Below are 27331 nucleotides of genomic sequence, written 5' to 3' on the forward strand. Positions count from 1 at the left end.
AGCAAGGGTTCAAAATCCTCAAATTTACGCTTCTTCTCACACACTAAAGCTTGAACTATTACCTGTTTGGGTCTTGGAGGCCTGCCCGCAAGTTTTCTTGGACCACTCTCACTTAAGTTTGCTTCCCTTGCTTCTTCAAATTGAAAAGGTAGCTTAGCTTTTATGAACTTACCTGTTGATGGATTAGGATCCATCTTATCATCATTCATACCAACTTTCGGTAGTGCCAGAGAGTGGGGTGCTTGGTCCATTGGGTTCAATCCATTAGCTCCTTCCTGTATTTCAGCCGATCCAAGCACCCGTTTCTTTTTCACTTCGGGCTCGACAGATTTATTGAGCGCCTCTTCCTCTATTTCTGAATTCTGCCACCCCTCACAGACCACAGCATTTAAATCATCAATTTTACGCTTCCCCAGAACAGAGAGCTCAATGGCATTATGATCCATAGTGTTTGTGACTTGCGACCAGGATGGGAATATCCTTAAATCAGCGAATTCCGTGGCTGGGACTCCGGGGAACACTGAGTGGAATGAACTTGATGAACCGGTTTGGAGAGAGGAGTGCGAACCTGGGAGTTGAAGAGGAGTTTGTGGGGAGAGAGTAGAAATATCCTCTGGAAACCAATTTTGAAATTCAGACCAGTCAAGTTGGTCATTTAAAGGAAAAGAATTGAAAGGTGGGTCCCCCATTGCTAACGCATCATACGAATTGAAGAAAGAGGACATACTGCCAGTCTCAAGAATATTCTCCCATGTAGCTTGTAGTGCATCATTTATGACAAACTCATTGGCTCTATTATGATTGAAATCTTCGAAATACCCTTCTAAAGTTGTAGAAGGTGCCAAAATAGGAGGGATGCTGTCAACACATTGCTGATTTGGGGGAGACAAAGGTAAATTAGGTGGTTGAGTGAATGAGTTGGATGAATGAGGGGAGGAGACATTAGATTCCATATTTGGTACTTGGGTATCACGTGGGTGAAAAGTATTAGAAAAAGAGGTAAATGAGGAAAGAGAAGATGGTTGTGTATTTATGGAGGCTTGTAATAAAGGCATAGGGGGATCCGGTTTTGGTGAGTTAATTCCAGAAATAGAGATTAATTGATGAAAATGGGTAGGATTTTCATTAAAATCATTAAAATGGGTGAAGCTGGCAAAATTATCAGTAGGAGTACCTGATGCCGCCGCCTGATCCTCTGACATTGCTGTCGCAGACCCCGTTTCTCTATCCGCATTATCCAGCCAAATTTGTTTTCTTTTTGGTTTCATGAATGTTGTTTTAGAAAGTGAAAGGACATTTTTACCCTTGTTCTTATTTCTGAATCTGGACCAAAAATTCGGGCTTCTCGGGCTGGGTCCATCTGCTGCAAGAGTGCTGGGCCCTCCTCGCTGAAAAAATTTCCCATGCAAATCTCCCTCTCTTGGTCTTTTTGACGGGCCAGATTGTGGGCTTGGTTCACTATTGATTCTTTTTGAGTGAGATTCTTGACTATGTGATGCGTTTGGCATCTCCTCGTCTCTGGGTTGATTTTGATCATCATCATCATCATCATTACTAGAGCTACTACTTGAAGAGCTTGGATCAGGTGGCTTTCTCGGCTCATTTAACTTCACTACTGTAGTTAAAAACTCAGGAGTATGAGGGAGACCAAGGATCTTATTCGAATAAAGGGATGCATTAGGATTTCCATACATCATAGGTGCTTCTGGATTGCATGCCTCCAAAATAGTTGCCTCAATATCTTCCTTCGCCTTTTCCCAAGATTGCACACATGAGGAACTTTTATGACCAATTTTCCCACATCTCTTACAGAATACAAATACTCCTTCATACCTAAAGTCCACCCATAGGGTTCTGTTTTCCTGGACTTCAATGTACATCCCTGGTACTAGAGGGGATTTGATTTTGATCCAGATCAGAGCACGAAAGAACTTCTTGATTCCCGGCCTTTCTGAATTCTCATCAAATAGCAATACTTTACCTATACGCGAGAATAACTCATTTGCTATAGATTTGGAATGGAATATTAAAGGTATACCTTCCAACCTTACCCATACAACGGATTCTGAATAGTTGAAGGATTTAAAGGAGTCTAATGGCTTCCATGGTTTAAGAACAAGCAAAGCCCCTCTAAAATTCATAGTGTCGTATAACCCCAATATGTCAAACCTATCTTGCATGTCATGACAATGAAAGAAAAAGAGTTTGCCTTCTTTTGTTACCTTGATTCTCCCTCTTGTTACCCATGAATCCACCCAGGATTGAATATGACGAACTGAGAACTCTCGATTATCAATGAACTTGCCAACCACAATTAAAGATATATCTATTGGATTGCTACTGTAATGATCCATCGGGGCCTTTATAAGAGGACCTTGTTTTCTATGCCATACTACAAAGTTAGAGGTGGATTGTGACTGTTCCATTACACCATCTAAATCAAGGTAGGAGAAAGACTTCGTAATAAAATGAACAGATTACAAGTGAGTGAAAATTAGAGATGGAACATTACTTTGGAAAATCTGAGAAAAAATTGAGTTTCATGAACTGATTTACGTTGAGAGAGTTAAAGGGGTAAGTTGCTCTTAGAGTGAAATAAGTTTTGTGGTATAGAGAGAGAAAGCAAGAGAAAGTTTTTTAGAGAGAGAACCTCTCAATTCTACGATAACAATTTTTTCCCTCGCTCTTAAAGGATAAGTTAATCTTTTGTTTTTCTTTACTGTATTTAGCTTTTTTTTTTTTTTTTTTTTTTTTTTTTTTTTTTTGTCTATAGCACTTATGAAGGAAAAAAAAAAGTAAAATTAAAGTAACATTTCGCTGCTCGCTGCTCGCTGCTCGCTGCTCGGCTACTCCCACCAAGTCCTGCTTGCGGATCACCACTAAGTTTTCAATTTTCCGTCTACTAACGTATTGTTCTTGAATTCATGCAACTCAGATTGTTCAGCTTTTTATCATGCTCCTAATCAATCGAATTTGTGCATCTTTTGTCACCCTTAGAATTATCTCAAATTACAGCACGAAATCCTTACTCTCTCCTCCTCCTCCATCAACGTCTTTCCACCCTCCTACTGTTCCTAACTCAAAACCCATCTTAAACCCACTTTACTCCTTCCTCCCAGAAACTCAAAACCCCAAAAACTTAGTCAATCTCATTTGTTCAGCTCTCAAACAACCCAATTTTCAGACTAAACTTCTCTCAAATCAATTGCAAGACCTAATTCCTCACTTGGGTACCCAAGAAATTTCCAGGGTTTTGCTTCGATGTCAATGTGAGTCTCAATCTTCTCTTATTTTTTTCAATTGGGTGAAAAATGATCTGGGTATTAAGCCAAATTCTCATAATTACTGTATTATTGTTAATATTTTGGTTTGGTCCAAGAATTTTGTTCAAGGGATGAAACTTTTGTCTGAATTGATTCATTTAGAGTCAGATAACGGTGAAAAAGTTGACATTTTTCAGGGTTTGGTTTCATGTTCAGAGGATTGTAATTGGGACCCAGTTGTTTTTGATATGCTTATAAAAGGTTATGTTAAAGATGGTTTAATTAAGGAAGGTTATAGGGTTTTTAGGAAGATGGTCAAGCTGGGTTTTGTGCCTCATGTTTTGGCTTTTAATTGTTTGTTGAATGGACTCTCGAAGGCGAATTGTATTGATAAATGTTGGGAACTTTACAGAGAGATGTGGAGAATTGGAATAAACCCGAATACTTGTACGTTTAATATTTTTACTCATGTGCTGTGCAAGGACCGGAGTGTAGACAAGGTTAATGAGTTCTTGGAGAAGATGGAGGAAGAAGGATTTGTGCCTGACCTTGTGACTTATAATACACTAATTGGTAGTTATTGTAGAAGTTGTAGGTTGGATGACGCGTTTTATCTGTATAAAATTATGTATAGGAGGGGTGTGGTTCCTGATCTATTCACGTACACTTCATTGGTGAATGGACTCTGTAAGAGTGGAAAGTTAAAGGAAGCTCATGAGATTTTTCATAGAATGGTTGATAGAGGATTGACTCCGGATATTGTATCATATAACTCCCTTATTCACGGCTATTGCAGAGAGGGAAAGATGAAAGAATCGAGGCTCTTAATTCATGAAATGATTGGGAAGGGGATTTGCCCAGATAATTTCACTTGCCAGGTGCTTGTTGCAGGATACGTGAAAGTGGGTAGTTGGCAGTCTTGTTTGAATATGGTTGTGGAGCTTAAAAGTTTTGGAGTTCCAATATCTTGTGATATATACAAGTATTTGATTATCTCTTTGTCTCAGGAGAATCGCCCATTTGCAGCGGTTAAGCTTTTGGATAGAATGTTGGAAGATGGACATGTTTTGGACGACGAGATATATGATAAATTGATTAAATCGTTCTGTGATAATTATCATGTAGAAGAAGCATTGCTATATAAAAGGGAGATGCTAGAAAGGAGTTTCAAACCATGTTTAGCCATATATCAAAATCTAATAAGCTGCTTGTGCAGTTCAGGAAGATGTTTGGAGGCTGAAGTTTTGATGCAAGAAATGGTTATATATGACCTTAAACCTGACTACAATATCTGTAGAGCTTTGGTATCTGCGTTTTGTAAAGCAAAAAATTCTGATAAAGCAGAATTGTTGCTCTTTTCCCTTGCTATGAAGTATCAGCTTTACGATACAGACAGTTATAATACACTTCTTAAGAGTAGGAGTGAGCATAGCAGCATTACTGAGTTAATGGAGTTACAGGATAAGATGCTGAAATTGGGCTTTGCACCTAATGGTTTGACTTGCAAGTATGTGCTTCAGGGTTTGCAGAATGCTGTTATCAAGGATAATTGCGATGTTGAAGTTTGCAGTCAGTAAATGTGAGATCAAAATGATCGTCATCTTCTTGTGTGCATCTTGATTTAAAGTTACCCTTCACTCCTACTGTTTTATCTAGTTCTGTGGCTGTTGGATGCTCATTTGTTCCCTCTCTAATTATGTCAAAATAATGAAGAAAGAGACAGCAAGAGGGCTAGTTGCTGATGTGGAAATCTAAAGACTGATATGTTGATGATATGGCTTCGCTTCTTTTTGAAAGATTTTACCAGAATCTGATTCCTGAGACCCTGGAGGTGCTCTCTCTCTCTCTCTCTCTCTCTCTCTCCCCATTAAAATATTGCATCCCTTTTTACTATCTTTTAGCTATTATGCCTACTGATATTGCTTTTTCGATGATGTTGTCCGCTGAAAACTGATGGAACAGGGTGCTGATATGTTACTGAGTGCAATGAATATGTGAAAATATTTTTTATAAAGTACTTTTTTTTGGGAGGGGGGGGGGGGACATTTATGATCATGTTTTGAGCTTTATTTGGGGTATTCTGATTGGCTTGTAGTTTTATCCACTCCATATTTTGGTTGAAGCCTGATGGGTACTCTTTAGCGAATGAAGCCCTGCGGGTTCTGGTAAATCTGTATGGAGGTTGAGAAAATGTGATATATTTAAATTTTGATTTGATCAAACAGCAAGGGATTATGGTATGGATTACCAAGAGCAAGACCTTAGGGGTCAATTTACTTGTGTTCTTTAACGGAGATAGCAGTACTACTGTCTGAGCCATGTGGAGTGCAGCTTCTTCTGCCTTTTCTGGTGATCATCTGAAGGTGTTTATCTTAATGTCAAATGGGATGCACCAGGACCTCATGAGCTAGTTTGTTGCCTTATGCCTGAAGCTGGACTCTATTGTTCGTGTAGGGTCTGCTGCTAATCCATTTGCTTAAATATTCTTGACAGTTGAGTCTCCAATGTCATAAAACTGAGCTTGATGGTAGACAAACGACTACAAAGAAATAACAGAAATTTGTTGATCTATGAAGCAGTGTACATCACTATTACACTATGTTGCTCAAACACGCATTGAGTGTCTACTCGGATACGGGTATCCAAGTGTATGACTCGTCTATTTTGTAGAAAAAAAGATAACTTTTTAGTTTAAAATGAAGTATCCAAGTAAAGTGTCGTGTTGGACACGACACGACATAACACCCGGTTCTGAAGGTATATGAAGGTGTCGGAGTAACATAGCTATTACATGATGATCCAAAGTGTATCCATATTGTGCACAAATATAATTAAGGGAAATTCCACTTGGTACCATTGAACTTTGGGCTTTTGCCCCTTTTCCATTTGGCACCTAATTTTTTTTCGGATTCTATATGGTATCAATGTAGTTTGGACTTATTCTCCATTTTAAAGTAAACAAAACATTAGTTTGGGGAAATAGGCTTAGGAGTTTGTCTAATTTTGCGTAATTAAGGTTTTGGGTGTCATTTTCGTCATTAATGACCAAATTTAAGGTCCAATTTGGTAAAGAAAAAAATAAGTAGGCATTTCATAACACGTAAAACGAGGTTCTAATCGATCGTTTTTCTTCAATTTCGACTTTGTTTTTGACCCATAAGAGCCAAAATGACTCGCAAACCTTAGCTGAACTATTCTCGATGCACTAGGCACGTAGTCGAGGCAAACTACTAACCCTATTTAACCCAAAACTAATGTTTTATATAACCGAATGTTATGGTAGAGAGTAAGTCCAAACTACAGTGGTACCATATAGAATCCAAAGAAAAAATGGGTATCAAATGGAAAAGCCAAAAGTACATTGATACCAAATGGAAAAGCCAAAAGTACAATGATACCCAATGGAATTTCACATTAATTGAATGAGGGGACTCATTCTTATACACTATGGTTCATTTATAAGATATGACTTGGCATGGGCTCTCCTATTAAGCATGTGTCTTCTGCCTTATATTAACCCTTGGATAGAAGCGAATTAGGATTGGAAACATCTTTTTGGTTTCAATTTGGGAACTCTATCTTCAGAGTTGAGCACGAAATGAGGTGATGCTGAACCAATGATTGGAGCTGATATTTCTGGGTCTTTCTTTAAAACTTATCTTGTGGTCTAATGTAAGTGTTCAAGATCCCGACACATCCGGGTGTCTTAGGTGTAGGAGTTGGCTGAAATGAAGAAATTTACTTTTGCTTGGACCGTGGAGAAGTATATGGCGTTTCTTATAGACAAGTGCTTGTTGTAGACGAATACTTGCACTTTCAGTTTAATTTGCAAGCTTAGTAACCATGTGTGGTATCGCTGGGGAAGGCATAGACTTTTGGGGCGAGATTTTATCACAGTTGGATGAGATTACATGAGTTGTTTAGTTGGAACCTGGTACTTCTTTTCTGTTTTTGGTTCCCCCCCCCCCCCCCAAAAAAAAAACCAAAAAAAAACTGTTTGCTTTGCCTCCTTCAGGAACACTAAATTATGTGGATCAAATGTGTCAGATTAATCATAGAGTGCGCAGTTTATTGTGGTAGCCTTTTGCACTGCAGAATTGCATCTCTTTGTTCTATCACATAAAGGCACCCCTTTCAATAATGGGTAATGTTATATGTAGCCCTAAAGGCTACATTTAAGCATTAAATACATGACTTAAAATGGAAACAGTTTATGAATTCATGACAAAATTTCACATCATTTGAGGTAATAAATGCTTGATTCAAATTTTTATTTCTATTTTAAACTTCTTATACATAGCCCTTAGGGCTATGTATATCATTTTCCTTCAATAATTTAGAAAAAGAATTATCTCAATCAACTTCTCTTCTGCTGTGGCTTGGCTAAGTGTGTTTTTTTTTTTTCCGGCTTCTTCTTGAACAGATTGAGTAAAAAACATTTCTTAAGTCGTGCTCAATCATCTTCACAACTCTGATTAGTCAGTTACTATTGTCTTTCTCTAGGTGTTTATATTAAATGTAGTTCTGTCGAACTATTTTAAACAATGATCTACGTTGATCACTCATATTGTAAAGTAATTTTCAGAAACTTGCAGCAAGCTTTTAGTTTTTACATTCTGATAGACAATCTATGCGGTGATTCTGCATGAGATAAAACAGTTGAAGAGTTTTAATTGATGTTACCAATTACCTCTCATGTTCATCTCCAGTTCCTGCTTATGTTTGGTTACATGGCCAACTTATGATGCTATCATGTTTGTTTACAGCTGGTGTGCAGCCCGGACCATAAAAATATGATTTTGGTTGGAAAACGCAGCATTAATATTGATGTTATCTTCTATGCTTACTTCAATTGGCCATGAAAGATAAAGGCAATGCCTTTGTCTTTATTAATTATGGGAATTTATTTATGGATCGGTTTGCCGCCCTAAGCTGGGAATATCTGTTGGTCACACAAGTCAGTTGGGTAAGTTTGGTTGCAATTATTGCTTTCCCGAGAGACTGAGAGTGTCTTCTGACTGTTTGAGCATGATGCCCAAGGGACTCTGCAATAGACAAAAGAGCATATAAGTAAGCCGTTTTTCTTCGTCTATAGTATTATAGTGATTAACTATTGTTGCTCAACATCTCATGCAAATCTGATGCATATATGACTCACTATCTGGTGTTACTTTTTTAGTGCATTGTCTATACCTTCAAAACATCTTGTCAACATAAAAGAGAGGAAATCAAATGATTGGACCCACGTTGATTGTGTGCATCAGATGAATAATCAGTCATCTTGTCAATATTAGTTTGTTTGGATTGAGGTCTGTTTGCTATTAGTTGTTTTCACTTTGATTTACAAATTAGATTTCTAATATCTTCAACTGTAAAAATTTTAAACAGTTGATATGCTAAAATATAAAATTAGAGAAGTTCAATAATGTTTTACATGATAATAGTTGTTTTTATATTTCGGCAAAAATGTATTGTTAAAGTGTGGCATGTGAATAGTGTCGAAGGTCAAAATGAAGCTACTAATAAGAAACAAATTGAGTATATCTGGCATCAAATTTCTTAAGATTCTTAGTCCCATAATGACGTTGCAGAATTATACATGGAGCAACACCTTCCTTTTGTTGTCTTAACTCCGAGTTGAATGGAATGATCATCAATTACATTCTGCCTACTTGAATTAAGGCCTCATATATTCTTGAACGAGATACTGTGATGATTTTCCACCTGCTCAGGGAGCTTCCAAATTGTCATACTTCCTCCGTTTTTTTTTTTAGAGGTTACACTTTTGAAAATTGTGGTTACCTAGGCAAAAATTGAAGAAGTGATTAGGAGAGAATAAGGGTAGGGGATTAACTAAGGGAAGGGAGGAGAGAGAAAAGAGGACCCCAACTTGGTTCCTCACCACCACCCCAGCAGCCCAGCGAACTCCCACCACCACCCCACCATCCACCCGAAATTCGAACAACCCACCCGAAAGTCCCACCCAAACCCCACCCCACCCACCCGAAAATCCCACCCAACCACCCAAAACCCTACCCACCCACCGAAATCCCCACCCACCCACCCACCCGAAAACCCCACCCAGCCACCGAAAACCCCACCCCACCCTCCGAAATCCCCACCCACCCACCCGAAAACCCCACCCAGCCACCGAAAAGCCCACCCCAGCCACCGAAATCCCTACCCACCCACTCGAAAACCCCACCCAGCCACCGAAAAGCCCACCCCAGCGGACATGTGGTTTTGCGCGAAGAAAATTGCGTGGTTTTCGGTGGGTGGGGGTGGTGGGGAAGGTTTTCGTGGGTGGTGGTCGGGTTTTCGGGTGGGTGGGGTGGGGTTTTGGGTGGCTGGGTGGGATTTTCGAGTGGGTGGGTGGTGATTTCGGGTGGGTGGTGTGGTGGTGGTGGAGTTCGCTGGGCTTCTGTGTGGGGTGGTAAGGCTGCGAGGTGGGGAAGGGATGGGGCAGCTGAGGTGGTGGGGGAGGGGTGGTGGAAGAGAAGGGAGGAGGTTTAATTAATTTAGATTAGTATATAATAAGGTTAAATTAAGTTAGTCTAATTTTGATTAACCCTTATAAGTATGGGTAAGTAAGTAATTTTACAGCATAAAACTTTCCAATTTAGGAAATAAAAAAAAGTGTAACATCTATTTAGAAACATGCAATTTAAGGAAAGTGTAACATCTAAAAAAAAAAACGGAAGAAGTATATGATAATCAACTCGGTCGACTTGTGGATGTCTTGATGGTATGCCTCAAAGATTAAGAGTCAGCTTGCTTATGATCCAAAAAAGATCTCTTTTTTGTTTTCTTTCCTGAAAGAAATTTGTGGTAAAGCAAATAGTTAATGCATTTTCCTTTCATTAGTCTTTGGAGATTGATCTCCTGAGAATTCTATTATCTGAACTCTTCTTTATACTAATTAGATTGATCAATTTCAACATCATCCTGCTCATATTGTGTTCAGTTGGTGTTGTCTCTTCACTGTAAATCACTGCCAACAAATTTTCATAAAAATAAACGAGTTGTATAACAAAAGTTCCGCTCGAGTTGTGCAAGAATCTTTAGATGAAAAGTTTTAGCTCATGTATTTCATATCATACCGTTCATTTGTTTTTTTACGTGTTCCCATTTCTATATTAGCATAAGTGTAACTTGATGCTCTCCTTGAATTACAGTAAATTTCTGATTGCAGAATGAAATGGCTTTTTCGTAAGAAAACGTGAATCAACTGCAGTATTATGGTGTTGGGTCGTTGGCAAAACGTTCTCAGAAGTAGAGAAGTGATCCTTTACCGGTGAGTGGACCTTTACATTTTCTGTTAGATCGAATGCTTTATCCTGTTTTCTCTTCCTTTTCATATTATGTGCTTTGCCTTTAAAACCTACTACTACACCTGTTGAGGATTTGTAGCCACTCACCCTACCGGCTACTTGTTAAGCCTGTTTTGCAATTCTGCACGCAGAAAAAAGATATCTATTGGCTTAAATCATTGTTCAATTCTAAATTATGAAACTGGTACTTCCTCATGACACTAAGTTTAATTTGGTTTGAATTTAATTATTTTCCATCAATAATAGTTTTAATGTTAGATGCTCACACAACTGTTGTAAGAGGTGCCTTTTTTTTATTTTCAAGGGTGACTTCTTTTCTTTGGGGTATCTTTACGCGTCTTACGCGAGACTTGCTTTAATTTTCCATTTAAAAGAATTCGCTAAAATAATTTACCCATTCTAAATGGACACTTATATCTATTTCGGCCTTATGATTTTTAAGCAAACAAGATTTATTTCGTCATTTCTCTTACTTGACAATATTTGAATCGTTCCTCTCAGTTTATTTGGCAACACTAGTTCATATTTCTTGTTCTAGATTCTATCTTCACATTTAGCAATTGAAGTTTATTTATGGTTAAATGCTCTAACCGAACTAAACCAACTTTTATCCACAAAAAAAGTTATCAATTAGTCCAATACCTACTTTGTCTCATTAATCAGAATGGTTATGGAGCATTACTCATAGTTTATGGAAGGGGATTAGTGGTATGTCATATTTATTGAGATGAGTTGGATGACAAAACTGTCATTAACGCTTTTGTTTTAATTGGAAGGCATACTAAGTATTAGATGCATTTAATGGTAAGAGAAGATTATAGCAAAACAATTTGTCTAGATTGTTTATATCACTTAGAGGCTTGGTTAGGGGAGGAAGTTATAGTTTCCAAGAGACCGAAAGAAATGGAATACTTGATTGAAAGGAGGTGTAATTCATGTGGCTCTGGCAAGTTTCATACGTTATTGGGTTATCAACGTTTTTGACCAACTCTCAAGAAGTTGTAGTAATGGTTATATGATCGTGATTTTAGTACCACCTACTTCATCTGTTTTCTAAAGGTTTAAGGCTCCGTTTGGTAAGGCGTAAAACGTTTTCTCGGAAAACTATTTTCCTCTATTTTTAGTTTTATATTGTTTGGTTGGCAAAAGAGTGTAAAATCATTTTCCTTTGGGGTAAAATTACTCTTCCAATGATGGAAAACCATTTTCCTTTCAAAATGAAGGGAAAACTATTTTCCTTATCTCTCTTGTACACTCCTCTCACTACCTCCTTACTTTCCCTTTCATTTTCCTTAATTTCCTCATTTTTTCTTACATGTAACCAAAAAACGGAAAACTAATTGTGGAATTGTATTTTTCATTGTAAATTGTTTTCCATGAAAATCATTTTACATTGAAAATATTTTACGCCCTACTAAACAGAACCTAAGAGAACGAAAGGAGTAATAAGTAGATCGTTTTTGGTTATGAAAATGGCAGCATATTAGAAAGTGAATTATTTTGGGATAGTATGATGTATAAGCAAAGTGTAAGAGTAGTCATATGAATGGATTATCTTTGAGTAATTGCTTTTTGGCCTATCTTTTTAGAATAGACGTGGATTTAGTATAAACACCTATAAAAAAGTGGACATAGTATTGTATACGTATAGAAAGAAGTGGGGATGTCTAAGTTTTAATACCCTGTTTCTTCCGTCACCAAAAGTCCCTGTCAAGTAGAGTTATTGAAGACAATATATTATCGAATCCACCTTCCCTATGATGTGATTCATATTTCTCCACCCTCATAGAAGCAAACCTACTTTGTGTGTTGATCTGGTGAGTTCTAATATATATCGAATCTATAGGAGTTTTAATAATGAAGATTGCTTAATCAACATCAGTACAGATTCTATTAGAGTTGCACAGAACATTAGAAGTTACAAAATATACTTAAAAAGTTGTTTTTTTAGTGATCTATAAAAAAGTTCATCAAATTCTTGAGAAGTTAAGCCCTCTCCTATTCAACCTATTTTTGCTTATCTAAACATATTTGAACTTATTACTCCATCCGTCTCAAAATATAGTTTTCATTTCTCTTTTTTCACGGTAATTTATGCAAGTAGGATATAAGAGGGATAGTAAATGTTTTTTTGTTTATTTAAGTAAATGTTGTATGAGGAAAGGTGATTATAGGAGAGAGAATGGAGAATAATTGGTGAAATAACATTAATTGTAACATTTTGGCTGAATAAACAAAGGAAAAAACAAAATTCAAGAAGCAAATAAATGATGGGACACGATTTATCTAGACAAATTACGGAAAAATGTGGAACTAAATAATGAGAACTATATTTTGGGACACTCAAAATGGAAATGGAAACTATATTTTGGGACGGAGGGAGTAGAACTTATTCTAAACTCATTTTGTGAGAGTGTCGGGCTTTATTTTTGCTTATAAACTCATCTGAACTTATAAACTCATTAAACATTATCTGAACTTATCAAAATTCCTTTTGCCTAATAAGAACCGAAAATAAGGTGAAAATAACAAGCCTTTTGTTTTCTTCTTCGTATGTAAAATGTTACCCTTGACGATGAATTTATTGTTTCTTCTCTGCTAACATCCTCGTACGTCCTAGTATAATCTAACATTTTTGGTCAAAGTGTTCTACAAGAGACTTATTTTGAACAATCCGTCTTGCATGAACTCGGTTCACATTAAAAATAGTGTGGACCAGCCAGGCATGTGACCCGGTATAAAGTACTCACTTTCACTTTCCAAAAATGCGCGATTTTCTCTCTCTTCAATATTTCCAAAATCTTGGATTGTGAAATTCTAAAGAATGTTGATTTTCAGAACAATAATCAACAACCTCCCTTAAAAATATTGGGAGATCTTGCATCACATCTTCAAAATCTTTCATCATCTTTGAAAGATGAGTGAAAGGACCATCAATTGTGTATTCATTCAGCCTTAGAGTTGACTTGGCTGGACCCCTAGACAAAACATTTTGGAAAACAGTCCATGTATTATCCTCCACGGACATGTTCTCACTTGCATCATAAAAAACGTTGTTGACAATGTTCTGGATGATCTCATTGGTCTTCTGACTCATTTGAGTCACTATAAAGCTAGGGAACTCAGTACTAGAATGATTAGACACCTCTTTCCAACCAGCTGGCAAATCCTTCACAGCATATGCAATTGATATCATTTCATCAAAGTATTTTTGATAAATTGAACTTGACAAAATTTTGTCAAAATCATCTTGGGAAGGATTATCAGAAGGAGGATTGTCAGCCACATAAGAGTCTTTCAAACTTTTTAACGAATCTATGTGGCAATGAGAGACAACTTCCAAATCCGTGTTCTACAACAACCACATTGCATGAAACTCCTACAAAATTCAAAACAAATTACTAATTTGTAATACTCTATATGTAAACACTAAAAATACACTATATCAAAAAAAGACTAACTATGTGAAAATAATACCAACTATATGAAAATAACACCAATTATATCAAAACAGAAACACATCGTCAGTACAACAACACATACACTATCACATACAAAATACAATATACCATATAGAACAACACTATATCATTCAAAACTACACTATATCAAAACGACACATTATTCAATTTTTACAACTATCAAATATTAAAACCACACACTATACCACATACATACACTATATCATATAGACCAACACTGTATCAGTCTAAAATACACTATATTAAATTATTCTAAAATTTTACACAAGTAACACACTATAGTACACACTATATCACATACAACACCACTATATCAAATACAAACATAATATCACATACCACCATCACATAACCACACAATCACATAAAACCACACTATATCACATAAAACCAGACTATATCACTCAAAACTCTACTATATCAAAAATTAATATAATTCTAAAATTTTAATTTATATCTCTAACTTGTGCAGTAATAAATTGAATATGAAGCTTGCCCTTCAGATTTCTTTTGGGCGCAGCCTTCTTTGGTACATCACTACTACTATTTCCTCCACTTCCTGTATCATCACTCAATACAGGACGTGGTACATACCGAACTTTAATTTTTTTTTGAACCGGCTTCATCTGGCTAAAATCAACTTGCCCATCATCAGTGAAATAAAACTTAGCACTTATTGGATAAGTTTCATCAAACAAACCACTGCTAAATTTCTCATATAATACTTTACAACGAATTCTCTTGGCAATTGACTCATTATCCTAATGAGCCAACAGAGGCAGTTTAGTTGGAGACACCCCATAACCAATTTATAGGTGATGGAAGTAAATCAATTGCAACAAAATTATACAACCATTATAATGCCCCCGAACACCTTTAGCAAACTGTAGATTCTCCAACAAAACATCCGCATGCATCAACCTATCTAAAATACATTTACACCAATTCAAATGAGGAATTCTCCGAACCTCATCTACAGCAAGAACAAGCCTCAAATCCAGTGTGTTATTTGCATCTGGAGATAAAAAAGAAGAAAAGGCAAATAACACATACAACTTTTTAAAAACCTCCCCGCCATCAACTAAATTCCTTAACACAGAATAAACAACATACAAAGGAATCCGCCCTTTCTCCCGATCAACTCCAAAGTATTCCCTCCAACTTACTTTCAACTCAAAATGCGGATTCTCCGCATTAGGTCCTTTAGACACATCCACCACATCTTGTCCTTCAACTAGAGGGAACTGAAGCACATCATACACATCAAATTGGTTAACCCTGAACTCTTTTCCATAACCAACCTTAAACATGCAGAACCACCATCAAACCTCTCCACCTACCATCCACTCAAAGACTTATTAGTCCTGGAAATCTTTAAATCCAACAAAGTTCCAAAACCAATTTCAATATCAGCTTTTTTCTCTTGAACACTAAAAGCTTCATTTAGCTCACAAAGCTTTTTACCACAATAAGTAGTTTTGAACAGGTTTACGCTCTATCTTTCAGCATCAGTGTATATTTTCCTCTTCTTTAGAGCTTGGAAGGTATCCTTCTGAGCTACACCTTTTACCCTCTTCTTGTTTTTTGCTGCTTTTTTTGTTGCAGCAGGATTACCAGCATCAGTTCCTTCATTATCAGGAACTTTAGCAGAATCAATTCCTTCACTAACACCAAACTGAAGTTGAAGAAAGAGAAAATGAAAAAGTTAGGGCAAAGAAGATAAAAAGTTATTATTAAGAGACAAAATGCAAAAGTTACAAGAGAACGAAGTAGTTGGAAGAAGTTATGAGGAGAGAGAAAATCCTGGTGTTAGTGAAGGAATTGATTATGCTAAAGTTCCTGGTAATGAAGGAACTGATGCTGGTAATCCTGCTGCGACAAAAGAAGCAGCAAAAAGCAACAAGAGGGTAAAATGTGTAGCTCAGAAGGATACCTTCCAAGCTTCATGGAAGAGAAAAATATACACTGATGTTGAAAGATCAAGGGTAAATCTGTTCAAAACTACTTGTTGTGATAAAAGGCTTTGTGAGCTGAATGAAGTTTTTAGTGTTCAACAATAAAAAGCTGTTACTGAAATTGGTTTTGGATCTTTGTTGGATTTAAAGATTTCCAGGACTAATAATTCTTTGAGTGGATGGTTGGTGGAGAGGTTTGATGGTGGTTATGGCATGTTTAAGGTTGGTTATGGAAAAGAGTTCAGGGTTAACCAATTTGATGTGTATGATGTGCTTCAGTTCCCTCTAGTTGAAGGACAGGATGTGGTAGATGTGTCTAGAGGACCTAATGCGGAGAATCCGCATTTTGAGTTGAAAGCAGGCCCGACCCTGAGCCTTGTTTGGAGGGGCAATGGCCCAGGGCCCATGCCTACAAGGGGCCCAGATGTAAAAAAATAAATAAATTCACTAGCAGGTTAGGAAAGCGGAAGAAGGTAAGGAAAGCAAAGCAAAAGTAAAACCTTTCCTATTTAATACATATTGCTTATTAGCTGTCAGTAATTAATTTCTTTTACATAGAAAATTACCAACAGTCACTTTACCTTTCTAACTTTTGCAATTCGCCATTATTGTCCTAACTCTTCTTTCTTCCTTTTTGAGCTTCCAAGTTTTCAAATTAATATCAAGTATAATTATTCCTTATAGAAGATAAATGAGGCAAAAAGAAATTCATTAATAAATAATCACATTATCAACATCCATTATCATTTGAAGATTCCCGGTAACTTCCACCATTTTCGGCGAGTTTCTTACCATTTGATGTATGTTTCCCTAACTCTCTCATCTCAGTTGCATTTACCTGTTAGAAACATATTTTACAGGAAATACATTATGCTTATTTACTAGATTTAGCATTCATAGATTAGTAGTTCAATTTGCCTACAATAATTTCGATATTATATGTCTACGGGAAAAGGAAAATATGTTGTCATTTGTTTGTTTGGTTCTTTTTTTGAGATACTAAATTACAATACATATTATATTTTGTTTTATTGTAATGTGTTGTCGAAAGAATTTAAATAACAAATTCCGAAAATTACAACATATTTTACTTTAAGAACCGGAATCGAGAGTTCCATTGCTGTAGGACTTAGGTGTAATTGTTATCTTCATATGCTTGATTATATGTTTGCTTAATTTTAGGATTATTGAAATGTTCCACTTAAGTATTTATTGAGAAGTGAAACAAGAAATATGAGAACAACTAGATTGGGGAAGTTTAAAGCAAAGAGCTCTGATAAGCATGTGGAATTTATATACAGTACTTTTTTTTTTTTCAATTTACCTAAATAATTAAATAAAATAGTTAGTATAGTTATATATAACGGCGAAAGACATTCAAAACACAAATATGATACAACTAAATATAAAAATGGTAGTACGTTTTTAGAGAAAAGGCCTATGTATCTTAACTCGCCTAAGGCCCATGAATTGTCAGGACCGACCCTGGTTGAAAAGCAAGTTGGAGGGAATACTTTGGAGTTGATCGGGAGAAAGGGCAGATTTCTTTGTATGCTGTTTATTCTGTGTTAAGGAATTTAGTTGATGGCGGGGAGGTTTTTAAAAAGTTGTATGTGTTATTTGCCTTTTTTTCATTTTTATCTTCAGTTGCAAATAACACACTGGATTTGAGGCTTGTTCTTGCTGTAGATGAGGTTCGGAGAATTCCTCATTTGAATTGGTGTAAATGTATTTTAGATAGGTTGATGCATGCGGATGTTTTGTTGGAGAATTCACTGTTTGCTAAAGGTGTTCGGGGGCATTATACTGGTTAAATTTTTGTTGCAGTTGATTTACTTCCATTACCTACAGATTGGTTATGGGGTGTCTCCAACTGGACTGCCTCTGTTGGCTCATTAGGATAATGAGTCAATTGCTAAGAGAATTCGTTGTGAAGTATTATATGAGAAGTTTAGTAGTGGTTTGCTTGATCAAACTTATCCAATAAGTGCTAAGTTTTATTTCACTGATGATGGACAAGTTGATTTCAGCTGGATGAAGCCGGTTGAAAAAAAAATTAAAATTCGGTATGTACCACGTCCTGTATTCAGTGATGATATAGGAAGTGGAGGAAGTAGTAGTAGTGAGAATCAATTTGTTAAAGAGTTTGAATGACTCTTATGTGGTTGACAATCCTCCTTCTGATAATTCTTCCCAAGATGATCTTGACAAAATTTTGTCAAGTTCAATTTATCAAAAGTACTTTGATGAAATTGTATCAATTGCATATGCTGTGAAGGATTCGCCAGCTGGTTGAGGAGGGGTGTCTAATCTTTCTACTACTGCGTTCCCTAGCTTTATAGTGACTCAAATGAGTCAGAAGACCAATAAGATCATCCAGAACGTTGTCAACAATGTTTTTTATGATGCAAGTGAGGACATATCCGTGGAGGAGAATACGTGGACTGTTTTCTAAAATGCTTTGTCTAGGAGTCCAACCAAGTCAACTCTAAGGTTGGATGAATATGCAGTTGAGGGTTCTTTCACTCATCTCTCGAAGATGATGAAAGATTTTGAAGATGTGATACAAAATCTCCCAATATTTTAAGGGAGGCTGTTGATTATTGTTCTGAAAATCAAGATTCTTTAGAATTTTACAATCCAAGATTTTGGAAATATCGCGCATTTTTGGAAAGTGAGTACTTTGTACCCGGTCACGTGCCTGGGCTTGATCCACACTATATTTAATGTAAACCGGGTCCATACAAGACGGTTTGAAAAAAAAGAGGGGTACACCATTACTGAAATATCCTTATTTTTCCCCCTCTTTTATTCTTGGTAAGGTAAATTAGGTAATATTTATGCCCTCTTTAGTCTTAAGTACTTGTAATATACTTCTATATTTTCCCTATTTTAAAATATTTGTAATATTTTGATTTTCATGTTTGGCAAAGTATTAGGAAAATCAATCTTACACCAGGATTTGAGACAACATCATTATTTCATATAGTCCCATCTTTTCATAGACAACATCAACGTTTCATATAGTCTCATCTTTATGAGAAAGTATACCTTCCATATCTGGTATGGGGCAACTTTTCTCATACCATTTACTTGATATGATTAGATGTAGCTCAGATATGATTTAATTGCTAACTGATATGATAAGATATTGTTAAGATATGATATGAGATTTCAACTAATAAGCCCCAAAAAAAAATTATGAAAAACTTTTTAATATTACTTTTGTCATAAAAATTACATAAAGGCCATGGTATTGGCCCATACCCGGATATGGAAATATCATTACTCCATCTTTACATAATAAATTCTTAAAATACAAGAGATAAACCTAGTACTGGAAAAAGTAATTTTTACGCAAGACTTTGAAGTATTTCTAAAACAAAGAAAGTATAGGAGTTGTTCCTTGCTAGCTTCTACTACAGACGAGAACTGGATGTATGTTGTTGAACTCGGGAATGTAACTTTTACGCCAGAATTTGAACTATCGATAATGAAAGACCTCTGTACAAGCTACACTTTATACCTATCTACTACACTCCATCATTAAATCCACTCGACATAACTTTCCAACTGTATCTTTTAGTTGACTTCATTAATACCTCCTTTCTTATATTCACCTACCCTCATGTAAGTCTCTGCATGGCCGTCTTTACTAAAAAATTTCTTCTTTCATAGACCACATGTTTACTAAAATTTTTCTCATACTTGCTTCTCATAGACAATACCCCACCTCCTTCTTTTAATACTTTTACGGTTCGTTTGGTAGTTGGTTTTAAATGGTAGTAATGAGAATAAATTTGTGTGTAAATTTATGAAGAAGATCATTGTCTATTCCCATAGTAATGCTAATTTATCCTAAAGTGTCCACTTTCCTTCTTGAATTTTCATTCCCATCCAATACCACTTTGTAGGTGGTAATGAGTGGTAATGAAAATTGCTTTCCCTTAGAGACAAAAATACAAGTTTAGGGGGTGAGATTGATTGCCCATGCAGAAAAAAAGTCTCCCCATGGAAATTTTACACTTAAAATCCATTCCCATTACCGCAATTTATTAACGACTACCAAACGGGACGTTATTGATTGCTTGTTTGATTGAGGTCAAAATGTATGGGAAGTGAAAATATGAAGTTGTTTGGTTGATGTAAACAAAAGAAGTGCTAATTTTCAAGAAATTTTACTGCCTATAAAACAAAGGAATTAACTTATGCAAGTCTCTTGATAAGTAGAACTTCTCATGAAAATTCTTATTGGGAAGGTTTACTTTCCGTACTCAACCAAAAACTTTTTATACTGAGTATTTCTTAGGAGATACAACTTTGGCCTTGAAACTCCCTTAAAAGTAGGAATGGCAACGGGTCGGACTTGGACCGGATTATCCATAATCCGACTCGGACCCTACAAGAAATCAGGTTTTTAAATCCGAGTCCGACTTCGACATCCGGCTCTGAAAATTCGAGTTCGACCCGACTTAAAACCAAACATCCGACTCCGAATCCGATCCGACTTAAAATCCGAACATCCGACTTCGAACCCGATCCGACTTATTTTTCTGCCAATTTTTTATTATTGAATAATCTTCTATAATACAATAATTTAATCATTACAATTTATTCCAATCATCATATGAAAATCTTATATAGTACAAAAAATCTAAATATTACTGTTATTTTTAATAATCATTTCTTCAATGGAAAAATCTTATATAATACAATTGGCTGAAAGTTGAAGTCAGATTATACATATATAATACATTAATATACATAATAAAAAATGATTGATGGACTCAAAGTCGGATTTTGTAAACGGATTCGGAGTTGACTTAGATTTTTTTCCTTTGGATCGGAGCGGACTAGGGTCGGATTCGGACTGGGTTGTCATCCCTAAGTTCCTACATCCAACATAAGAGCATGTGAGTTTCCATTACTCAATTATACTAGCTAATTGAAGAATATGTTCTCTAGTGAGAGGAATTGGTGCAGGATTGGCATAAAGTGGGTCAACCGAATTGACCCCTTTGGATGGTTCTCTAATTAGCCTCATTCATACTCAAACCCTTCATCTCAATGCAAATACTTCTATTTGAAATTGATACATCGTAAGCTTTGTGTGGGCACTTGATATTACGTTGTACCAAAAATATGATAAGTTTTGGAATTAGTTGGTCTGTCACTTTGATGTGATCCGTCTTTGACATGAGTGCCTTAGACCGAGCAAAATACAATGTTAATCCTTTGCTTTGTCCTTGTTTATCAAGTCTTGAAGAATCTCAGGCCAAAGTGTAAAATGTTGGCGAAAGGGTTCATGCTGCGCCTCAGGGGTGCCTCGGTGCGCTTTATTGAAGTGAGGCGCAACTAAGGAAAAAAAAATTATTTACTTGATGAAAATTAAATTGTGTGCTTTGTGTGCGCCTTTTACCCTCAATGTGCTTTTTTTTTTTTTTTTTGTGTGCCTCTTTGAAATCACCTTGCCTATAATTTGAAATGCGCTTGATCTCTATCGCCATGCATCAAGGGTCTAGTAGAAACTAAGTGCAATTATAGAAGTTAGGGTGTGTGTGTATTATGCCCGTCTTATATAGAGGCTCTTTGGTGGAACGTACTTTTTCTTTCTTTAAGAAAAACTCAAACCTATGTTTTTTTCAGAGTTCTCTAATATGCTTACCAATTTATCATACCCGTATATGTTACTCTTGTAGCCAGAAAGGCACTTACGGGGTGTTTGGTATGAGGGATTAGGAATTTGGGGATTAGAGGATGAGATTGAGAATGAGAGTTAGAAGGTGGGAATTTATTAAATATATCCCAATCCCTTGTTTGATATGTTAGTGGGATTATGTTGGGAATATTATTATCCCATGTTTGGTATGAGGTACTTAAGTAGGGAATATATTGCTAAATTACAAATTTACCCATTTTAATGAAGGATAGCAAAAGAAGAGCAAACAATATTGGTGACATATATTTTGATAAAGGGTAAATTCGTCTTTTAACATAACTAGAAATAATCCCCCTTCTTAATACATGCTCCCTCCCATGTCTTATTTTGGTGGGATAAGAGGGTTTAATCTCATTCCCCTTCACATGGGAATTTAGATATACCCTCAAACAAACATGGGATATCTACCCATGGAAATATAATATCTCATTCCCACCCCCTAATCCCCCTAAACAAACACCCCCTTAGGTATTTGGTATGATTATAATACAAAACTTCAGAAAATATGAACGTCCATATGTCGGGGACTTCAGAGAAGTAATAGTGTTATAGAGGAGATATTCCTTTCATTTAGAATTAGTTGACGTATTATCTCAACCAAACATCGGTACTTCTAGGTCACGTACTCGTATCCCTACTTGTACTCGATACGATACGTATCTTGTATGAGTAGCGTACCCATTCCTCAAATTTCAAAATCTTGCCGTTTTGTCCCCGTACTCGAATCCGCACCCATACTTGTATCCATCTATGTGCAACATAGATCTCAACCTCTCATGCTCATTATGAGGAGGGGTCATTCGAGCGTATCTAAATAGATACTATGTTTACATATGGATCCCCGCATCTTCTTCCATCTAGGATTAGGAATAGGCGAAATCGGACCTGCTTTTTACATCTTAAATATAAGGTATCCTCCGCATAATTCAAATTGGAGCAATTGGATGTCCAAATAACATATTCTACAAAAGAACCTTATAATAGCTGGAGCAATTCTGTGTCTTCTTTTAAGTCCCTTAATTCCATTCATGACGTGATTAGTAAATATAATCATAGACCACTACTTGGGGAATGTGAGCATTGTTTTTTTTGACATCCTAAAATAGTAGTACTCCATATGACTACTAGTGAGTTACATGAGAAATTAAAAACACACAAACTAGAAGTTGTAATCCAAACTAAGAAAGTAAACATTGAGGAAGATTTCATCCTGCTTATTAGAGCCACCTTAAAGAGCTGTTTTAGTGAGCCTGCAAAACCAGAAATACTTTAGGCTTAAAAAAAGTCTTCACCTTTTTTCTCTGGGTTACCTTGCATGCATGAAATTGGATACTTGCTTATGAGATTTAATCATCAATTGTTGATGCTTTGTTCTCTAAAGAACTTGGTGATCTCTTTGTTTACTGTCAAATAATGATACAAGGAGAACTGGGATAGAGTGATGAAAACAAGTTATCTGAATAATGGACATGCAGATTAATGTCATCTTGCCAAATTAAATTCGAAATTTCAGCTGCAGTTTATTTTATGATTTTGGACAAATTTAAAAAAAATATTTTCTTTTTCCATTTCAAATTCTGCTAGTGAGTGAACTCTTTACAAATATGGGCATTTGATTCCACCCATCAATTCATGAAAGAAAAAAGAGAAAGAAATTCCCTCTAGCTTCACTAACAAGAAGAGGAAAGATCATTGAAACCCTTTTTACCTGAATTAACCATCCTTATGTTTAATAGAGGTTAAATATTTGCACAAACTACTTTTTTCTAATTAAAGTATTTATATATATATTTGTTAAAAGTCATAGAATTAGATATTACACTCCATAAATTAAGCTATCATGGCCTTTGGTGTTGGGTGTAAATGTAATCCAAGTGAGCTTCTTCAAGCATTCTTCTCTTTAAGCATTCTTCATCTTTATTGTCACAAATTTCTGATCCCATCAGCTTCTGAAAACCATATAAAACATACCATGCATCAATAATAATGATAATAATAAATTTTCTCATATATAGAAGATTCAAATATACATTATTAGAAGCTTACATCTATGGACTCATTGTCTTCCATCTTCGGAATCGAAACTCCGTGGGAGATCTGACTGTTCTTCTCATGTTTGGATATGAGTAGACGGGCTGATGTTCTCGGAAACGCTACGACGCAGAGGAGGAGAAGGAGAAGGAGGAGAGAATAAGAGAGAAAGTTGTGCTTCTTCATGGGGTTGACTGTTTAGTTTCTGATGATTGTATGTGCGTGTGTTTTGAGAAAGAGAAGAGAGACAGAAAGATAGAGTTTTGCTTAGTTTTTTAAGGAGAAATGAGAGTTGTTTTGGGTTTTCTTGTGTTGAGCAAAATGAAGGGAGTTGGAAGCTGGGATGGTGGTAGTAGAAAGGGGACATGATGCATTTAAATACATGCTGCATCTAACTTAGTCACATGTACAACCCTCGAAGAAATAAGGTACAGACCCGCAAAATTTGGGCCCCATGTACTAACATCTGAAATCTGGATGTATTATGATGACTGATATTATTTTGCCTAAAAGTGTGGCTAAACACAGATAATTTGTTAAGAAAGAGGTGGAGTCCACATGCTTGAATTACGAGAAAGCTTTTCTTGTTGCTGGTTAGCTTTTTTTTCTTTGGGTAGTACTCCCTCCGTCCCAAAATATAGTTCCTATTTCCTTTTTTCACGGTAATTTATGCAAGTTGGGATAGTAAAGATTTTTTGTTTATTTAAATAAATGTTGTATGGGAAAAGATGATTTTAGGAGAGAGAATGAAGATAATTGGAAAAGAGCATTAATTGTAACATTTTGGTTGAATAAACAAAGAAAAAACAAAATTCAAGAAGCAAATAAATGATGGGACACGATTTTTCTAGACAAATTACAGAAAAATGTGGAACTAAATATGGAAATGGGAACTATATTTTGGGACACCCAAAATGGAAATGAAAACTATATTTTGGGACAGAGGGAGTAGTTTAGTTTAAACTATTAACATTATACGAAATGTTTATAGTCTCTATTTGGTCTCTACTGTTATCAAAAGTTAGCTAGAGTTGAAGATAGCACTAAGTTTGGCGCTTAGGCCGACCTCTATTTTTATGCAGGACAACATAGGTTTGGCATGGCCAATATACTGAGTCATGAGCCGTGCCTAGGCTACATCTTTTGTTGGGATGCACGGCACGGCACGACTTGACCTAGACACAAACGCACGACTTGACCTAGCGGGCATCGTCTTTGCGATGAGCTAACTCTTTGAACTGGCGGCAGGCGTGGCATGAGACCATAGTGTCTGCCTTGCGCCGTACTTGGCCAACCCGTTGCATGAAGATATGACCTAGTGTCAAGAGGAATAATACATTTATTTTAGAGAAACTATAACAACCTTGACAGACATAAATGAGAAATTAGTTTAGCTTGTTACATAAATTTTGTTTTCATGTGATACATGATGATATATCATATATGTTGAAAACGTCCATCTCCAAGATGGGTTATGATAATGCTAAGTGCCATATGTAAGAGGGAATTAGGTTCATTATCTCATAAATTCTTCATTTACTAGTATATGCTCAACTGCTCATGTATACATAGAGAGGAGAGAAAGACAAGCTGAGCCTTATAGGTGGTCCAAGTAAAATCCAACAGAATATAAAGAAATAAATGTGCAAAATTGTAAGTAGCTTTAATGACAGTGTGAAGAAGTCAACCTTTTGGACATTGCTGACAGCTGCTGTCCACCTTCACGTGCATTGCCATTCATATTCTGACACGTGTCAGGGTTTTGCATGCCCAACGTGTAAAACCTCGAGTTGGAAGTTCATGGAAAATGCAAAAATCTAAAAACAAAGGTGATTTCACAAGTCACATCACTTTATATGCTTTTGGTTTTAGATATTGCGGCCCACATGTAAGCAACTAAACTAACTAATACTAATACTAATACTAATACTAATTACTAGTAGTAAGTGGCAACATTCTACTCCACTCTAAATACTAGAATTGGAGGAGTATTAAACTTGACAAATACTGGGCCAATTAATCAACTTTGCCTAATTGGCAAGAACTCTACTAGAAATGTTGATGGTCTCTTTTAAGTAAAGAAAATTAGCTTTTTTATTGCTCATTAAATGTATTTTGGCCACTACACCCCATATGTTAGTTTGGAGTTTGGATCATTTTAATAACATTGATTTTCTGTGCCCACTACACCCCTGTATTAGGATGAAATTAATTTGGTTTTTTTTTTTTTTTTTTGGTTTTTCTTCATGGTTTCCTTTCACATTTTTTTAATGCACAAGTTAGTTATTTGATATTTTCAGTGACGTATTAGTTGAATTATGGAAAAGTTGTGATTTGCATGTATAGTGAGACAAATAACAATATGGCACTTGATGATGTTTTCTTTATATGTTGATAATTGTTTAGGGTCAATATTTGGCTTTACAATTAAGAATAAATAGAAACAGAGGGTATTATATGGTTTTATTTGATTTCCATCTAGAGATGATGACATGGTGTTATGTGATTAATTCAATTCCTGTTTATTGCATATTATTTTCAAAGGCATTGCCAAACCACATATCACATCATTGTGTAGCTCTTTTCGATGTAGTTTGTCCCTAAAGCACTCTGTTATGAACTTTGGTGTATGCTTCACAAGTTATAGATATTGGTCTTCCTTGTACCTACATGCTATGTTGCTTGGACTCGGGTACCTACATCCGACACGGGTGCGTGTCCAAGTGTCCGACTCAATTATTATTTGAAACTTTTTCAATTTTTTGGAAGTATCTTTAAATCTCTTATTCTTGGTTGATTAAAACTGATTTTTGCTGATTATTCTTATGCAGAGCTGATTGGAGCCGAGTCGTATTAGCCGTTGCATTCCACGACATCGATCATGTGTTATGTAAGTCATAAACTTAGATGGATAAGTCTAAACTAAGATGTTGGTCTGTGTTATGTCTGCATGGAGATGTAACTTAATCCGATTATTTCCTAGAACAATGCATATTTCATGTGGAATATCGCTTCCTATTTTCAAAGAATATAATCTTTTACTTGTGGCTCAAAGTTATGATAAAGTTCTGATTGAATGGTTGATTATTTTTACTGCAATATTGTTAGAGAAAGATGCTTATTCTCTGGAGCAGCACTCTTGAGAAATGAGCTGAACTATTAAGAAAGAATCTGTCTGCTAATACCAGACAACTCAAAGTTAAAACATGTTTTTAGTTTGCTTTTGTAAAAAGAGCTTAGACCATATTGGGTGATCTGGAGTACTGCGACTTTGAGAAAAGTTGATGCTTATTTTAGTCTGTGTTGCTTTGCCATATGCTGTCATTGTGCTGTAAATGTCATCACATTATCATCTACTCTTCTCGTTTCTTTTTGTTTTGCCCAATTTTTCTCTTAAAACTTCTCTAAAAGATTGCGTTATGCACTTATGCTAAAAGCGATCATCAGGGCTTACTATTTTATAGTCACACCCACTCTATACAGCTCACCAATTTTCTATACTCGGGTGTATCGTGAGTATGATATTTTACAAGTATGGTACAGTACAACC

The 27331-nt window shown here is 36.0% G+C and overlaps 1 protein-coding gene across 8 annotated transcripts; it reads left to right on the plus strand.

Annotated features, from left to right (window-relative positions):
• The first annotated feature begins 2511 nt into the window (after nucleotides 1–2511).
• Nucleotides 2512–26868, plus strand: LOC104903655 (pentatricopeptide repeat-containing protein At5g40400). Of its 8 annotated transcripts, none has more exons than XM_010691724.4 (4): nucleotides 2512–5094; nucleotides 8030–8333; nucleotides 10439–10557; nucleotides 26613–26868. In XM_010691724.4, the coding sequence occupies exon 1, from the start codon at nucleotides 2954–2956 to the stop codon at nucleotides 4838–4840; it is 1887 nt and encodes a 628-aa protein (XP_010690026.2). In that variant the 5' UTR covers nucleotides 2512–2953; the 3' UTR covers nucleotides 4841–5094; nucleotides 8030–8333; nucleotides 10439–10557; nucleotides 26613–26868. The 8 variants fall into 8 exon arrangements, with proteins under 8 accessions (XP_010690026.2, XP_010690025.2, XP_057248097.1 ...); XM_010691723.4 differs by having other exon boundaries at nucleotides 10456–10557; XM_057392114.1 differs by lacking the exon at nucleotides 26613–26868 and adding an exon at nucleotides 17509–18963.
• Nucleotides 26869–27331: the final 463 nt, after the last annotated feature.

Source organism: Beta vulgaris, chromosome 9, assembly GCF_026745355.1.
Source record: "Beta vulgaris subsp. vulgaris cultivar EL10 chromosome 9, EL10.2, whole genome shotgun sequence".
In the NCBI taxonomy this organism is placed as follows: Eukaryota; Viridiplantae; Streptophyta; class Magnoliopsida; order Caryophyllales; family Amaranthaceae; genus Beta; species Beta vulgaris.

Excerpts from the sequence above, each read along its gene's own strand:
- LOC104903655 (XM_010691724.4), top strand. The coding sequence starts at position 2,954 with ATGCTCCTAATCAATCGAATTTGTGCATCTTTTGTCACCCTTAGAATT.